Source organism: Aquarana catesbeiana, linkage group LG03 (assembly GCF_042186555.1).
Source record: "Aquarana catesbeiana isolate 2022-GZ linkage group LG03, ASM4218655v1, whole genome shotgun sequence".
In the NCBI taxonomy this organism is placed as follows: Eukaryota; Metazoa; Chordata; class Amphibia; order Anura; family Ranidae; genus Aquarana; species Aquarana catesbeiana.
This window is the reverse complement of record NC_133326.1, coordinates 605,782,049-605,800,714: the sequence shown is the minus strand read 5'-3', so window position 1 is coordinate 605,800,714 and position 18,666 is coordinate 605,782,049. Positions and strand designations below refer to the sequence as shown.

Genomic DNA, 18,666 nt, shown 5'->3' with positions numbered 1-18,666 from the left:
TCCTTAAAGTACATTTCTGTGAAACTTGCATGTGTCAGCATAAACTGTGAAACAGGAGACAGCAGCCTGCCAGACTGCACAACGATCGCCCTAGGGCTCCAAGTGAATCACATGATACGTGCATAATAGCGGTAGGGGACATACCTGTCCTCACCCAGTTCTGGCAGAGGAGACTGTGGGGGGAGGGACGCCAGGCAGAAGTCTTCCACTGCGAACTTCCCAGCATCATCCTCTGAACCGAGGACTGCGATAACAGCACCTGAGGGGGGATCAGGAAGAGGATATTTAATAACAGACAGTAATTCTTTGATTATACAATCTGTGGACAGTGAGGAAAATCCAGACAATAAAATAACCTGCCCTCAGACAGAAGGAAGTGCCTTGTTTCTTACCAAACCGCTGACACGCCCACGTCATTTGTTCAGTTTCTTGTGAATAAATAGACTACAAGTACAGTCTGCCAATGCGGCTGACGGCTTGTAGTTCTCAAAGAACTGCAAAGGGCGCTGGTGAGTGTCCTCATAGTTCATTGATTTTCCTGTTCTCCGGTAACTTCCTGCCCATATCGGAAGTATGGGCAGACAGCTATCCTGAGTGTCTGAAGGAATCTGCTGATTGCGGGTACAATACTCTGCAGGCTCCTAAGAAATAAATAAATGCCCCTTTTTTTTTTACCTACAAAAAAAAGTGTAGTTATTTATTTAAAATGTGAACTTAGCCTTTAATATGTTTGATAAATTTGACGATATAAAGTTGCAGAGGTACCCCTGTAAGGGCTGCTGAAAATCGAAGTCCATCTGTCACCCTGCCCAGCCAGGTATACGATTTCCAGTCACTCTTTAGACAGAAAACAGTCCATGCACTTTGTTTTTTTTATTGAGGGGAATTAACTTGGATGGGATAAGGGAATATGGGATGCCCACTAAATTGCAGTATATTTACATGGGACCAACTATATACACTCCTTTTATATACACTCCAGCACAACACTTGCTTGCAGACTATTACTCCTAAACACCTCCAGTACATCACTTGCTTGTACTTCCAGGACCAACTAGCACAGGTTTAAGCCTGACACTGGCTCAGCCAGGCCTTGCAAGTTCCCTTTGTGGGTAAGAACCTAGGACACCTATGGTGTAGCAAAAATATGACAGTCCTTGGTGCTAGTTGTCCTACACATGGCTACTGCTCCCAGCACCACCTCTTCAGGCCCTGCCAGCCCTCATGGCTGCAGCCGCCTCTCTCTCTTGCCCATACTTCCACAGTCCACTCTTCTGGTTCTGCACCCATCCTAGACTGCTCTCTCCCAGTCCTTTCAGGCTGGCCTCCCTAGTCCTCCTGACTGTACATCACTCACCAGCCCTCCCGGTTGCGACCTGTTGTTCCTCCCTGGAGACTTGTCTGGCAGTGCCCTCTCCTGCTGTCCTCTGCTTGCTACCGTGCCTCCAGTCCAGGACACCTCCACGTGTTCTCAGAGGGTCCCTTCCGCACCTGCGCCCAGGCCAAAGGTTACCCCCCCCCCATCCAGACTAGAGAGCCCCCTCCAAGGCCCCCGACAGCCTAGCACTCAACCTCCAGCTTCCTCAAGCACAACTCTCCCCCCCCAGCTGGGCTGACCCTAGGTATTTAAGGAGGCCTACCCCCTGCCAATCCAAGTTAGGAAATGGTCAGGGCTCCTTAGAACACCCCAAACAGGTCCACCTCTCTTTTCCACCTCCCTTTCCAGAAAGTACCAGAAAATTCTGGAAAGAAGTGGGAGGTCTTAATAATGCTGCTAGTGAGTCACCAGCTCTACACTGGGCCACTCCCAACCCAGATCAAAACAAGCCTGTCTAAATTGTCCTATTCTGCCAAAAACTCCATTGACATCTATCTAGCAACCAACTAGGGTGTGCTACAAAGTTGTTTCAATCCACTGCTAGAGATTCTCCTGCTTTGCCCTATTTGGTTAGAAAAAAACACCCATTTGTCAGTTGGGATACTGTCTTTGTTTTAATAAAATCATTACTCTCTGGTCTCTTTTCTATAGTGCTGCATTACCTGAAGCAATAAATTATGGGACCTAAAACTTGCCAAGGCACACGAGCCATATCAGAAAAGTCAGCGGATAATTAGAATAACATATTAAGCTTACTGTTGAACATTAAATAACATAAAAGGAGAAAAAAGGGTTAAAGGAGGGGTTTCCTTTAAAATTCTACAATCGTTAATGAAAATACTGATGATCGATACCTACCTGTCACAAACATCTTTACATCTGTGGCCCCCTCCAGCCTAATCCTCTGAAGTTCATCCTCCAGTATAAGCTCATCGGTGTCACTGATATATTTTAGTCTGGGTGGCTGAGGCAGAAGATTGTGCTGCAAAGATGAAAAGGGATTCTGTTATAAGAACCAGCCAGTCATCGGTAAATCCACAGATCATGTACATAGCATGGAGACACAAAAAGATATTGCCATCCACAGTGCAGGGTCCCGGGGGTTAAACCTCACCAGGATTCTGGCTCTGTGAATTTGTATGTAGTATCATTTCGAAGTACAAAAACATAACAATAAATTCAATAGGTTCTGCCTAATCTGTCCCTAAGGTACCTGGCCACTGTTATGACTGTGATAAAAGACATCATGCCACTACTTACATGATAGTAATCACAATAAAAACACACCATTTCTAAAGAAGATTGTGGACTGCGTTTGTGAGTTTCATATTGATTATTTATACTGTATATAATAAATCTAGTGATTATTCACATGTTATGTATTGTTGACATTGTTTGTTGCACACACAGGAGATTTTGAGGAATATTGTATTTTGGTAATTACGCACAATTCGATTAAATTATTAGTATTTACTTGTGCTGTACTTTGGAGGTTTATAAATACCGGTACATGATAGTAATGTCTGCAATGGTCAGAAAAACAGAAAACCCATGATCATCCTTGTAATCTCCATATCCTGAATGAGGCAAACATCAGCAACTATATGGCAACACATGGATTTGTATATGAACAGGTTACATAGAATGAAAGATGCATGATGAAGATAGGTCTGAGCATCACCAATAAAGATTTTAGTTTTTTCAAAAGCATCAGTCTTCAAAGGATACAAAACACCTAATCAAAATGTATGCAATGTGGGAAGTGCTTCCTAATGATGTCCGGTGATAAAACGTGTAGAGGCGGGACTTCTGGCCAATTACGTCACATCAGCGGACATCATTTCTGCCACTTTAAACGCAAGCTGGCTCCAGCACTCAGAGGAGCAGTGGTGTTTCCAACCCTAAGTTTGGTGGTCATACCGGGTGCCGGATGAGGCATAATTTTATGCGAGTACATTTTTAATATGTTTTTTAAAGAAACTTGTTGCACAGTGATATTTTTTCTGGATTTGTCCTTCTGCCTGAGCGATCAAAAGGGTTAATATGAATACAGTATGAGACCTTCCCAAAGTAATGAAAAACTGGAAAGAATGATCTTGGCACAGTAAAAAGGCACATATTGACTTTGTTATAATTTTTACGAGATCAATTGTAGCTGGTGAGTAAGCACTACTTAAGGGGACACTCTGGACAATAGTGTGGCATATTGCTATTGTGGAGCATTTTAAAGTCTTTGGAGCACTGGTTTTGGATCACATATATGTTTTGGCGTGATTCCTGTGCATGGACATTTTAAGCAATTATTATTTTGGCCTGTGATACAATTTGAAACATTTATGGTAGTATAGTTTAAGCATTTTGGAATACATACTATATAATGTTTGCACATGATAAGTTAAACCGGCGCATACACACTGTTCCTGCTGAACCGGCCGAGATTTGAAACATGTATGGGCAGGCTGAATGTACCAAGTTGATCGATTGATCAACTTGGGTACAACCAGCCTGCTGGATTTTGCATGTCATTATTGCTAGCGGATGATACAGTGGCTAGCACTAATCGCTGTCTTCTCCTGGTGGGGATGGCTTCCCCCGCTAGGAGAATACAATCTCTCTGCGGGAGGGAGTCCCCTGTCAACACAGTCTGTGGTCGGTGGTTGCAGGAAAGAAATTCACAACGTGTATGGCCTGCCTTAGTTATAAATATGGTCAGGTTATGTAAATGCTAATTAGCACTTTATAGTTGTTTAGCACATTTAGGTAGCACTGTTTTTTTTCTTTTTTGTTTTCGTTGTTATAGTGCCCTTTTGGGGAGCACATAGAATGGCTTCTGGGTTTGTAGTGGAAGGATATTTTACAAAGCGCAGGTGCCACCTGAATATTTAGTAATATGGGAGGATATTAAAAAAAATTAAAAAAAGAGGGACTTGCATGGCTTTGCTCATTACCACAAATCACCAGTCCATAGTAAAAAAATAAACTCCACAATACAACTTTGGGACACAACGATCAGCACTGGAAGGCACAATGGGTTGCACTTCTGGCTGTATGAAAAACAGCAAAAGAAATAACCTGACAACATCCCTCTCCTATCAGTGCTGAACTGCCGACATTATCTACAGTGCATCTCTAAGACATATCAGCACTGAATTGCCAGTGACTGGAAAAGAGTCACCTGGTCTGATGAATGCACCACAAGGGTGGTGTAAAAATGCCTACAGGGTACACTGAAATGAAGTAGAATAATGCACCCACCTGATAACATGGGTAGCTGTATTATGCACTGAAGTGTGGTCAGATTAAACACTGGGAAGCTATAGGGGCCACTGCCAGAATGTATGCTCACTGTCCACAAGGCCTATGCCAGTCCAGCACAATTAAAAATGATTTACAGCATTCCTTCTATCTGAATTTCCAGAGTTTGGCTATGTCCAAAGGATTATGTTCATGTGTCTTTTTATATATCCAACTAGTTGGACCTTAGAGGCAGGGGATTTGCCCCAAAAGCTTTTGCAAGTGCATTAATACAATCACCTTATATACTGCACAACTAGAAGTACTAGTGCATGTTCTTGAGTCATGGTCTACAATTTTGCATCAAAGTGCCTGAATAAAGTATAAGAAACAGCTTATTTTGCTACAGATAGAAACCCTTTGTTGTTCAGTCTTTAATTAGTTTTTAAGTCCTGCAAAAAAAAAACCCAATACGGATCAGCACCACTCATGACTCTATATAGAAGAAAAAAAAAATGCATGCGTTTTCAGAGCTAAATCAAATAAAATATTCTAACTACTCCACAGGAATGTCTAGTTACTTCTACAAATAGTAACAGAGATGAAGTATATGCTTTTTATTAAGAACTTGGAAAATTGTCTGCCATACAGTCAGAGAGATGTGACTGACATCCTCTGGAAAATAAAGGAATTGCATGATAACAGAAGATGAAAAATAGGATTTTTTAAAACAGCTTACCTGTAAAATCCTTTTCTTTCGAAGGACATCACGGGACACAGAGCCACAGTAATTACTGATGGGTTATATAGGTATCACTGGTGATTGGACACTGGCACACCCTATCAGGAAGTTCAACCCCCTATATAATCCCTCCCCCTCCCCTTATATTGCTTTTGTAGCCAAGCAATATAGTGTATTAGAAGAGGGGCGGGACCTCTGTGTCCCGTGATGTCCTTCGAAAGAAAAGGATTTTACAGGTAAGCTGTTTTAAAAAATCCTATTTTCTTTCTCGAACATCACGGGACACAGAGCCACAGTAATTACTGATGGGATGTCCCAGAGCAATGCTACCTGAGGGGGGGAACCACGACCAAGTAGGGTGCAATCAGACCTGAGGACCCTGTACCGCTGCCTGCAGCACACTACGCCCAAAGGCGATATCCTCATGCCTTCTCACATCCACCTGATAGAATCTGGTGAATGTATGAACTGAAGACCAGGTTGCGGCCTTGCAGATTTGAGCCATAGAGGCCCGGTGATGCACTGCCCAAGAAGCACCAATAGCCCTTGTGGAATGTGCCCTGATCTGAAATGGAGGAATCTTCTGTTTCAAACCGTAAGCTTGAATGATCAACTGTCGAATCCATTTAGAAATGGTAGCTTTTGACGCTGCCTGTCCTCTATTGGGACCCTCTGGCAGCACAAACAAAACATCCGTCTTGCGGATCTGAGTAGTTGCCCCTAGATAGGCCTTAACTGCTCTTACTACATCCAACGAATGTAGAGATCTCTCTTCCGGAGAACAGGGATAGGAAAGAGCTGCTAATTCTGATACTCTTCTAGCAGAAGAGATGGCCACCAGAAAAATTAATTTCCTTGTCAACAAGACCAAAGGAATCTGACTTATTGGTTCAAAAGGCTGTTTCTGTAACACAGCCAGGACCAAATTCAAGTCCCAGGGGTTTAGGGGCGCTTTAACCGGAGGATTAAGACGCATCACCCCCTGCATAAAGTTTCGGACCAAAGAATGCGAAGCAAGTGGCCGCTGAAATAATACTGATAAAGCAGAAACCTGGCCCTTGATGGTACTCAAGGCCAGCTTCATCTCTAATCCCATCTGTAGAAAATCAAGGATTCTACCTATGACATATTTCCTGGGATGCCAACCTCTGGATTCACACCAGGTTATATAAGCCTTCCAGACTCTATGATAAATCATCCTGGAAGCTGGCTTCCTTGCATTAATCAAGGTAGATATGACAGGACCTGAGAGCCCACGACTCTTCAGAACGTGGGTCTCAATAGCCAAATCGTCAAATTTAGCGTTTGTAAGGCAGGATAGAACACTGGACCCTGAGATAACAGGTCTGGGCGTACCGGTAGGGTCCACGGGGAACCCACCGTCATCCTTACTATTTCTGCATACCAAGTCCTTCTGGGCCAAGCGGGGGCCACCAGAAGTACCGACTTCCTTTCCTGCCTGATCCTGCGAAGGAGTCGTGGTAGTAGCAGAATAGGCGGGAATGCGTAAATCAGTGAGAACCGATGCCACGGAATCACCAACGCATCCGTCCCGCATGCAAGAGGATCTTTTGTCCTTGCCACAAATCTGTCTATCTTTTTGTTGAATCGGGATGCAAAGAGATCTACATCTGGAACCCCCCATCTTTGGCATATGGCCCAAAAGACGTCGGGATGCAGAGACCATTCCCCTGGAAGTAACTGCTGGCGACTTAGATAGTCCGCCTGCCAATTCTCTATTCCCGGGATGAAAACTGCCGATATGCATGGCACATGCATCTCTGCCCAGACTAAGATCTGGTTCACCTCTTTTTGAGCAGCTCGGCTCCGGGTACCTCCCTGATGATTGACATAAGCCACTGCTGTGGCATTGTCGGACTGGATCCTGACCGGACAACCCTGTAGCCTGATAGTCCAGGCTTTTAGAGCTAGATGTATCGCCCGGATCTCCAGAATGTTGATGGGTAAGGTCCTCTCTGTCTTGGACCATACCCCTTGGACCGCAGCCTGTTCCAGAACTGCTCCCCAACCTGACAGACTGGCATCTGTTGTTACCACCGTCCAGGTAACCGGTAGAAAGGATTTCCCCTTCTGCAGGTTTTCGGGTATGAGCCACCAATTGAGGCTCTGACGCACCGCATGCGACAGGTGCATCGGAAAGTCTAATGCCTGAACCTTCTTGTTCCAGGTCGACAGAATACTGTGTTGCAGCATTCTTGAGTGAAACTGAGCATAGGGAACTGCTTCGAATGAAGACACCATCTTCCCTAGTAGCCTCATACAAAGGCGGACTGAGGGACCCTTCTTGGTCCTTACTGTCAGAATCAGCTCTCTCAAAGCAGTGATCTTTGCCTGGGGTAGAAATATTTTCTCCTGGCTTGTATCTATAATCAGACCTAAATACTCCAGTCTTCTTACTGGTTTTAGGAAAGACTTTTCTAAGTTGAGGATCCAACCCAGGTGTTCTAGATACCTGACCGTGGTCCTCAAGTTTCCATTCAAAGAGGCTACCGACCGGTCTATCAAGAGCAGGTCGTCTAGGTATGCTATGACAGCTATACCCTGAGCCCTTAATCTGGCCAGAGGAGGAGCCAAGATCTTTGTGAACACTCGAGGTGCAGTGGCTATACCAAAAGGCAGAGCCACAAACTGGAAATGGCACCCTCCTACCTCGAAGCGCAGCAACTTCTGATGAGCAGGAAAAATGGGCACATGCAGATATGCATCTCTGATGTCTATTGATGCCAGAAATTCTCCTCCCTGCAGGGTGGGAACTACTGTTCGAATTGATTCCATGCGGAAGGATTGAATCCTTAGGAATCGGTTCAGATCCCTTAAGTCCAAAATGGGCCTGACATCCCCATTTGGCTTTTGGACCGTAAAAAGGTTGGAATAGAAGCCCAATCCCTGGTCCTTTGCGGGAACTATCATAATGACCTCCTGCAACAAAAGTCGCTCTAACGCTAGAAGGAGCGACTGCTTCTTCTCTGGGTCTCTGGGAACATTTGATCTGAGGAACCGAGGAGAAGGGAATTCCTGAAACTCCAGCTTGTACCCTAAGGTTACCGTGGAGACTACCTATCTGTCATGGAAGTCCTCGTGCCAGAGCTCTGAGAACTGTCGCAGTCTTCCCCCCACTCGAGTGAGCGGGGGCGCCCCCTCATGCAGAGGTCTTAGTGTTTTGCCTAGTAGGCTTCTTTCCCCAGGACTTCTTTTGTCCCTGGGGTTGACTCTTGTCTCTGGACCCCGATGGAGGCGGCCGTCGAGACTGCCTGGAGGCTGAAGCCCCCGGCGCTGGGGAAAGAGTCCGTTTAAAAGAGGGACGCTTACTCTTCTTCTTGACAGGTAAGAGAGTGCTTTTCCCACAAGAGATTCTCTTGATATAGTTATCCAAGTCCTCTCCAAACAACCTTGCACCACGAAATGGAAACCCAGCCAGTAGCTTCTTACATGGTGCTTCGGCTGACCAATTTTTCAACCATAGGATTCTACGTATATGCACCAACCCCAGTGAAAGACGAGAGGTTTGCACGATAGAATCTCTAATGGCGTCAACCACAAAGCATAAGGCCGCTGGAAGGTTAGCAAACCCCTGGGCCTGCTGTTCAGGTAATACTTTGATGACCTGCTTAATATGGTCTCTTAAGTATTGACAGACTCCAATCGCTGCTACTGCAGGTTGGGCCACTGATCCTGCTAAGGAGAAAACATCCTTCAGTAGGGATTCCATCCTTTTATCTATAGGATCCCTGAGCATCTGAGCATTGTCTACAGGACAAGTCAGGCTATTATTTACGGAGGAAATGGCGGCATCAATAGCCGGTATTCCCCACATTTTAATAAACTTTTCTTCCATCGGATAAAGTGTTGAAAACTTTCTCGGCGGAAAAAAACGTTTGTCTGGGTGATCCCACTCAGAATAAATAAGCTTTTCAAGTAAAGTATGAACAGGAAAAGCATGTGCTGCTTGGAAAGGTTTCAGTGACCCCAAAGCAGAAGAGGATTCTTTAGCAGTTTCAGGTATGGGCAACTTAAATGTGGAGCGGACCAATCCAGTGAGGATCTGCACTAAGACTTTCTCCTCTTGGGAAGTCGCAGAGGGTCCCTCTCCACCTGAATCCTCCGAAGAGGAATCATCCATCCCATCCCGATCCTCTGAAAGGGATTCATCTCCTCTATCCCAGAGCTCCTCTGTCTGAGGGTCTTGGGGAACAGAGGAAAGCCTAATGCGTTTTCTTCCACTGAGTGAAGACGTAATCACGGCCATTAATCTTTCCTCTAGACCATTAATGGTTGAGGAAAAAACCTCTTGTGTAATATATACAGGGGCTGAAGTGCCAGAAGCAGGTGTAGCCCCTGACCCCGATGGCTCTCCCTGGCTAGCCGTCCCTGGCCCATCTTTAGGGGGGGAGGATGCTGCCGACAGGGGGCCCTCAGAACCTGAACGAGATCCCCTAGTGTCTCTGGTTCCTGGGGTGCTTGAACCTCTTCTACCCATAGTGCAAAGCAACAAGGTGTGAGGTATACAAATGAACACTGCCCGCTGAGCGATGTAGTCTGGCTAAAAGCCTTGCTACCCAATGCTCAGTCTGGTGTTACTTCAGTAAATGCTGCCTAGGAGAATGCCTGTGTCCCACCTTACATGCGACCATCAGCTCTGTGGCTCTCAGAAGGCTGAGTGCACCTGTACAGAGTGCCTTTAATAGCCTGCAGCTGGCCTGAGTGGGAGTCTAAACACTCTGTGCTGACATCCCGCCCCCTCCTCTACCGCCACCCCCCCCCCCCCTCGAGTTTTGAAAAAAACGAGCGCTTCCCGCACTGCCGACTCTACTGTCATGCTTCTGGAGAAAAGGCTGGGGATGGGGGGGGGGGGAAGGAGGGAGACTGGTAACAAGATCTGCCTGAACGGCTATCTTCAGAGATGGTGGCCATTAGGCCGCAGAGCCCGGGTGGTATAACCACTTTCTAGACCCCTGTGGCCCCTCTCTAGCCTGGGGGGAACATTCAAACATGAGAAATCCCCCTTTCCACCTTACCTGCTTGCAGCCTGCTTTGAGATGCTGGGACATAATCAGCACTGAACACCTGAGACAGTCAGTCAGCATGTGTAGGTTTGTGCTCTTGGCAGCCCCCGGTGGTCACAATAGGCATAGCATGCATTTACCTTAAAGGAGAAAAGCCACTAGAACTCAAAAATTCTGTGGAATCTCCTCTTACCTTATCCAGCCGCAGGGTGCTGTTTACACAGACCCAATCTTCACCTTTCACGGTGGGCTCCGTTTGAAAAAACCGTCAGAGACTGGGGCCCCCATCAGTAGGGGGATCCAACAGTTCTGGGACCGTAAAGCACCTCGCCAGAAATTAGGAAGTTTAAAGCCATTTTCTGATCTGCGGGGTCCAGCTCTCTAAAAAGAGAAGCATTACGGGTAAAACCTCGTTTCTTCGGACACGAGGCCCGGGTACCATTCAATTCGGCCATGAAAAGACACTTTGAATGGATCCGGTTCGCCTGGCTTGCCCCAGTATAGGATCTTAGAATATTCCCTTTGGAGCTCAGCACAGGACATCTTTACACGTCCATCACCTAAGACACTGGCGTAAAAACTGAGGTATCCCTGCAAGGGGGAGGGATTATATAGGGGGTTGAACTTCCTGATAGGGTGTTCCAGTGTCCAATCACCAGTGATACCTATATAACCCATCAGTAATTACTGTGGCTCTGTGTCCCGTGATGTTCGAGAAAGAAACAAAGGCAGCCTAAAGCTAGCCATAAACTGCCTAAAAGGATAAGTTCACCTTTTGTAACATGTTACATCCATATTCAGGATGTAACATGTTATAGATGTACTGGTACTGCACCCCCGTTCTGACAGCTAGTGGGGGATCTTATTTTTCTTGTAAAGGTGAACTTATACTTTGAAGGAGAAGTGCAGCCAAAGCTCGTTTAGCTGTACTTCTCCTCTGGATCACAGGAGTGCAGTTCATTTTGCACTCCAGTGACCCGTTTTCAGCAGAGATCGGGCTGAAGTCGGCTCCCTGCTGACATCACTGCTGTCAGTCCAGGCACTGCGTCATCACGACCATGGAGTTGGGATCCGCCAGATCCCTGGACTGACACCTGGCTCAGCCTCTCAGAGAGCCGCCGAGAGCCTGAGCTGGCCGCTCCCTCCACAGCCCAGCGCTCCAATGTGTGAGGAGGGAGCAGAGCAGAGAGCTGTGACTGACAGTCACCACTCTGTTCATGGAGCTCTGAAAACCGAGTGAACTGCAGTGTTCGATCGCTCGGTTCTCAGTGCAGAGGCGTCGGGGGACAGATGCAGCATCAGACTATCATATCAAAATCATATCTTGCTCATTCAAGTCGGATGGAAGTAGGACCGAAGTAAGACCGATGTAGAACCGATGTCGCAGGGCAAAGTAGGATGATAGTTGTGCAACAGTCGTGTTGTACCAGTGTGAACCCGGCCTAAAATGCCATTTTAGTTTAAGTTGTATTATAGTCATCCGAATTGAATTAGTCGTATTTTAGTTGACAAAATTAACACTGATTGCGGGTCAAATCGTGCCAAATAGTGACTGCATCCTATCAGATTTGTCCATTCATGCTCTTTAGTGTGGATATGGGAGCTGAATTATTCAGCCCCTGGGGCTGAACGAGAGAAATCTATACATGTATAGCTAACCCATATCTGGGCCGTAGGAATGTTCATACGAAAGCAACCAATCTGTTGGCTAGAACAAGTGATATTACTAAGCCACAAAGCTAATTTGTGCTCATCTATTCATCAGTATATGTTGTGATTTCGGCAGCCAATCAAAGCCTCAGTAGGCATGCAAAGATCTAATTTGAATAACAAGACTTAGTACCTGCAAATGTGACTCATAATTCGATTTCAAAAGCAAAAAACCTACAGCTAAAATTAATTAGATTCACCCAGAAATGCCTGCGTTTAAGTAGTTACATTAAAAAAAAAAACCTGCAGGTTTAGAACTGCTTTCACACTAAAAGCACCGGCCATTAGCGCTAAAGTGCTGCTCGTTTTTGCGGCAATTTAGCGCTGTTTAGGTGGCGCTTTTGTGCCGCTGGGGGGGGGGGGGGGGCGCTTTTAACCCCCCAAAAAAAGAGTTAAAACCGCAGTTTTGTGGCTCTTTTCAGGCACTTTGAAAGGGCTGCCCGTTCATTCCAATGGGCAGAGTGTTTTGGGAGCGCTAAATTCAGCACTACCAACCCACCCCAAAGATGCTGTTGCGGGACTTTTCGTATTGTCCCGCAAGCGCACCGCCCCAGTGTGAAAAGCCACACTGGAATGAATGTAAGGTGGTTTTCAGGCGCTTAGCAGAGGGTATTTCCAGCGCTAAAGCGCCTGAAAACCGCCTCAGTGTGAAAGGTGTCTTAGTATTTTCAGACATTTGGCCCAATGTAGGGCAGCCTTCCTGCACATTACATACTGAATATAACCACAATTTAGTGCATGTCAGAGGATATTATTATGACCTTTAATAAACAAAGAAGTGGTCAGACACTTTGGAAAATGGACTGTGTCATGGCAAATAACATATATATTATTTATAAGCAATAACTATAAGGCACTCTGCTGACCTCCATGCACACTAATCTCTACATGGAGTAAAATTCTGTACATTGGAAGTTCTAATTCCTAACTTTAAAAAGAAGTAACTTTTTTTCTATGAACTTAAGACAATTTCTCTCTCTCTCAATATAGACAGACAGACAGACAGACAGACAGACAGACAGATAGAGCAAAGTCTTTAGCCTCCTCCAGTCTAATGAGAACCTTCAGGGCCAAAGATAGCTAACATACTTCTGTATGTGGTGGGTTGTGAGGCATAGTGGGTGCAAGGTGGATAAAGCTATTGAGCGCCAGACACTTCTTGGATGTAAAAGAGGTTTTATTTCTTCAAATCGTTAAGGTCCTCTTTGCTTCACTACAACCTCTACTTGTGGTTCCTCAGCCCCTTGAGCTCCTGGTCTCTCACTGGACCCTCTGATTCACTGACTCTGAATCCTGTGAGCTCCTCCAAGCTTTGCGGTGGTATCCCCCTCAAGTGTCACCCACGCTTCCCTGCTGGGTCCCTAGCTTGGCACTCCAGATATGTCTCAAGCTTCACCCCTGCTAACCGGCTCGGTCCCTAGCTTGACTCACAGGGCTGCTCTGCAAGCGTCACCACTGTTAGTTGGGTCCCTGACTTGATCACCGCCTGAAGTTTCCCTAATCTCCACCATGCCCGTTCGGTGAGAATGCTGCTCCGGTACTTGCTTCAGTTACTCACTGTGGTCCCTGGTAAAGGTGATTGGTACCTTAGTGACAGCAGCTTCCCTTCTACCTTGACAGGTTCTCCAGGCCGGCAGAACCGTCACTTCTGGTATGACTGCAAGCCACAATCCCAACCCTGCGCTGCTCTCTTACTTCTGGGATAGGCTCTCACACAGCCTAGCAGCCAGATGTCCCCGGGATAGGTCCAATCTTTGGCCTAGCAGCCCGGGGCGCACGACACACGTCCACCCAGACAGCCTTCCAGGTGGCACAGAACATAGATCACCTGACCTCACCTGAATAAATAGGTTCTCCCAGCAGGCTAAGGGATTCAAGAAAACCCCTGCCCATTGTCTGAGATACCCCATATACCCATAACATGACCTTGGGTTACCCTTCTCGTATCTAATACCACCAAGTACCCGGCCACCTACCTGTAGAAGAGAAAAGTGCAACCAGGCCAAACTTAGGGAGAAATCAATGGATCTCTAGCAATTGACCAGGGTAACTACTCCTGGCAAGTAAATTTGTGAGGCGCTCCCTGACTAAACCCCAGGGCGCTACATATACACACACACACGTGTATATATATATATAACACACATACATACACCGTGCCTTGAAAAAGTATTCATACCCCCTTGAAATTTTCCACATTTTTCATGTTACAACCAAATGTGTAAATGTATTTTATTGGGATTTTATGTGATAAACCAACACAAAGTGGCTCATAATTATCTGAAAAGCGTGGATTTGTATTCAGCCCCCTTTACTCTGATACCCCTAACTAAAATCTAGTGGAACCAATTGCCTTCAGAAGTCACCTAATTAGTAAATGGAGTCCACCTGTGTGTAATTTAATCTCAGTATAAATAAAGCTGTTCTGCGAAGCCCTCAGAGGTTTGTTAGAGAATCTTCGTGAACAAACAGTATCAGGAAGGCCAAGGAACACACCAGACAGGTCAGGGATAAAATTGTGGAGAAGTTTAAAGCAGGGTTAGGTTATAAAAAATATCCCAAGCTTTGAACATCTCACGGAGCACGGTTCAATCAATAATTTGAAAATGGAAAGAGTATGGCATAACTGCAAACCTACCAAGACATGGCCGTCCACCTAAACTGACAGGCCAGGCATGGAAAGCATTAATCAGAGAAGCAGCCAAGAGGCCCATGGTAACTCTGGAGGAGCTGCAGAGATCCACAGCTCAGGTGGGAGAATCTGTCCACAGGACAACTATTAGTCGTGCTCTCCACAAATCTGGCCTTTATGGAAGAGTGGCAAGAAGAAAGCCATTGTTGAAAGGAAGCCATAAGAAGTCCCATTTGCAGTTTGCGAGAAGCCAAGTGGGGGACACAGCAAAAATCTGGAGGAAGGAGCTCTGGTCAGATGAGACCAAAATGAAACTTTGTGGCCTAAAAGCAAAACACTATGTGTGGCAGAAAACTAACACTGCACATCACCCTGAACACACCATCCCCACCGTGAAACATGGTGGTGGCAGCATCATGTTGTGGGGATGCTTTTCTTCAGCAGGGACAGGGAAGCTGGTCAGAGTTGATAGGAAGATGGATGGAGCCAAATACAGGGCAATCTTAGAAAAAAAACAGTTAAGAGTCTGCAAAAGACTTGGGGTGGAGGTTCACCTTCCAGCAGGACAACCACCCTAAACATACAGCCAGAGCTACAAAGAAATGGTTTACATCAAAGCATATTCATGTGTTAGAATGTCCCAGACCTTAACCCCTTCCCACCGACCATACGCAGATGTGCGTACTCAGCTTTCAGGGGTTATACCGGGATGATGCCCGCAGCTGCAGGCATCATCCCAGTACCGTTGTTTAGAGCGGGCGATCATCTATCCGAGTATAACAACTGATGCGGCTAAAAGCCGCTCGGCTGTTATACCGGAGGAGCGGGAGGGGACATCCCCCCCCTCCCGCCGCTCTTACCGGGCCTCCCGTGCGATCGGGAGGCCGGATGTCCAATCGGCTGCCTTCGGCGGCTGGGGGTGGGCTGGAAGGAAGCTGTGGGCGGCTTCGTTCCAGCCTTCTCATTGTAAACGCGGAAGCGACGTCATGACGTCACTTCCCGTTTACTCGGCTGCCAATGGCGCCGGTTTTAAAAAAATATACAGTGTTCAGAATCACTGTTTTCGGCGATCTGAATACTTTGAAGTGCAAAGGAGGGATCGGGGGTCTTTTAGACCCCTGATCCCTCCATAAAGAGTACCTGTCACCACCTATTACTGTCACAAGGGATGTTTACATTCCTTGTGACAGCAATAAAAGTTAAAAAAAAAATTTTTAAACACAATTTATAAGTATAAAAATAAATAAAAAAAAAATAATTTTAAAGCGCCCCCATCCCCGCGAGCTCGCGCAGCGAAGAAAACGCATACGGAAGTCGCGCCCGCATATGTAAACAGTGTTCAAATCACACATGTGAGATATTGCCACGATCGTCAGAGCGAGAGCAATAATTCTAGCCCTAGACCTCCTCTGTAACTCAAACCTGGTAACCGTAAAAAAAAATTTAAAGCGTCGCCTATGGAAATTCATAGGTACCGTAGTTTGTCGCCATTCCACGAGTGCGTGCAATTATAAAGGGTGACATGTTTGGTATCTTTTTACTCGGCGTAACATCATCTTTCACATTATACAAAATTGGGTTAACTTTACTGTTTGGATTTTTTAAAATTCACGAAAGTGTCCCACTCCCAAAAATTTGCGTTTAAAACAACGCTGCACAAATACCGTGTGATAAAAAATATTGCAACAATCGCCTTTTTATTTTCTAGATTTTCTGCTAAAAAATATATATATAATGTTTGGGGGTTCTAAGTAATTTTATAGCAAAAAATACGGATTTTAACTTGTAAACACCAAATTTCAAAAATAGGCTTAGTCATGAAAGGGTTATTCCAGTTGAAAACCTGTGGCAAGACTTGAACATTGCTGTTCACAGATGCTCTCCATCCAATGACAGAACCTGAGCTATTTTGCAAAGAAGAATGGGCAAAAAATCTCTCTAGATCTGCAAAGCTGGTAGAGACATGCCCAAAAAGACTTGCAGCTGTAATTGCAGAGGAAGGTGGTTCTACAAAGTATTGACAGTTCAATACAGAAGGGACAGGAGGGCCCTGCTCTTGGAGCTTACATTCTAAAGGGAGGGGGTGGTGGTACAAAAGGTAATAGATGCAGGGAATAATTTGATGGGGGTGGCTGGGGGACAGATGTTAGGTGGGTGTGGGATAGGCTTCCCTGAATAAGTGAGTTTTCATGGATCTCCCAAAGGTGGACAGGTTAGGGGCCAATTGGACATTATATCTTTTCATGTGACAACACTGAAGAAATGACACTGTGCTACATTATAAAGTAGTGAGTGTACAGCTTGTATAACAGTGTAAATTTGCTGTCCCCTCAAAATAACTCAACACACAGCCATTAAATTCCAAACCGCTGGCAACAAAAAGGAGTAAACTCCTAAGTGAAAATGTCCAAATTGGGCCCAAAGTGTCAATATCTTGTGTGGCCACCATTATTTTCCAGCACTGCCCTAACCCTCTTGGGCATGAACATCACCAGAGCTTCACAGGTTGCCACTGGAGTCCTCTTTCTCTCCTCCACAATGACATCACAGAGCTGTTGGATCTTAGAGACCTTGCGCTCCTCCACCTTCCGTTTGAGGATGCCCCACAGATGCTCAATAAGGTTTAGGTCTGGAGACATCCTTGGCTAATCCATCACCTTTACCCTCAGCTTCTTTAGCAAGGCAGTGGTCATCTTGGAGGTGCGTTTGGGGTCATTATCATGTTGGAATACTGCCCTGTGGCCCAGGCTTCGAAGGGAGGGGATCATGCTCTGCTTCAGTATGTCACAATACATGTTGGCATTCATGGTTCCCTCAATAAACTGTAGCTCCCCAGTGCCAGCAGCACTCATGCAGCCCCAGACCATGACACTCCCACCACCATGCTTGACTGTAGGCAAGACACACTTGTCTTTGTACTCCTCTCCTTGTTGCTGCCACACACGCTTGACACCATCTGAACCAAATAAGTTTATCTTGGTCTCATCAGATCACAGGACATGGTTCCAGAAATCCATGTCCTTAGTGTGCTTGTCTTCAACAAACTGTTTGTGGGCTTTCTTGTGCATCGCCTTTAGAAGAGGCTTCCTTCTGGGATGACAGCCATGCAGACCAATTTGATGCAGTGTGTGGCGTATGGTCTGAGCACTGACAGGCTGACCCCCCACCCCTTCAACCTCTGCAGCAATGCTGGCAGCACTCATACGTCTATTTCCCAAAGACAACCTCTGGATATGATTCTGAGCACATGCACTCAACTTCTTTAGTCAACCATGGTGAGGCCTATTTTGAGTGGAACCTGTCCTGTTAAATCGCTGTATGGTCTTGGCCACCGTACTGCAGCTCAGTTTCAGGGTCTTGACAATCTTCTTATAGCCTAGGTCATCTTTATGTAGGTAAACAATTATTTTTTTTCAGATTCTTCTTTGCCATGAGGTGCCACGTTGAACTTCAAGTGACCAGTATGAGAGAGTGGGAGCGATAACACAAAATTTAACACACCTGCTCCGCATTCACACCTGAGACCTTTTAAAACTAATGAGTTACATGACACCGGGGAGGGAAAATGGCTAATTGGGCCCAATTTGGACATTTTCACTTAGGGGTGTACTCACTTTTGTTGCCAGCGGTTTGGACATTAATGGCTGTGTGTTGAGTTATTTTAAGGGGACAGCAAATTTACCCCCTTACACAAGCTGTGCACTTTACATTGTAGCAAAGTATCATTTCTTCAGTGTTGTCACATGAGAACATATAAAAAAAATATTTACAAAAAAAAAGTGAGGGATGTACTCACTTTTGTAGGATATTATTATATATATATATATATATATATATATATATATATATATATATATATATATATATATATATACACACACACACACACACACACACACACACACACATATATATATACACATACACACACACACATATATACACA

At 45.5% G+C, this 18,666-nt stretch overlaps 1 protein-coding gene across 1 annotated transcript in view; it reads right to left on the bottom strand.

The window, feature by feature from the left end:
• POLD2 (DNA polymerase delta 2, accessory subunit) overlaps positions 1-18,666 on the bottom strand; it is a 49,562-nt gene that overhangs the window by 19,027 nt on the left and 11,869 nt on the right. Inside the window, exons 4-5 of the mRNA XM_073622192.1 lie at positions 2,237-2,360; positions 145-259 (exon numbers count right to left, since the gene is read on the bottom strand). Coding sequence (XP_073478293.1) covers positions 145-259; positions 2,237-2,360 — 239 coding nt within the window. The remainder of the gene's footprint in view (positions 1-144; positions 260-2,236; positions 2,361-18,666) is intronic.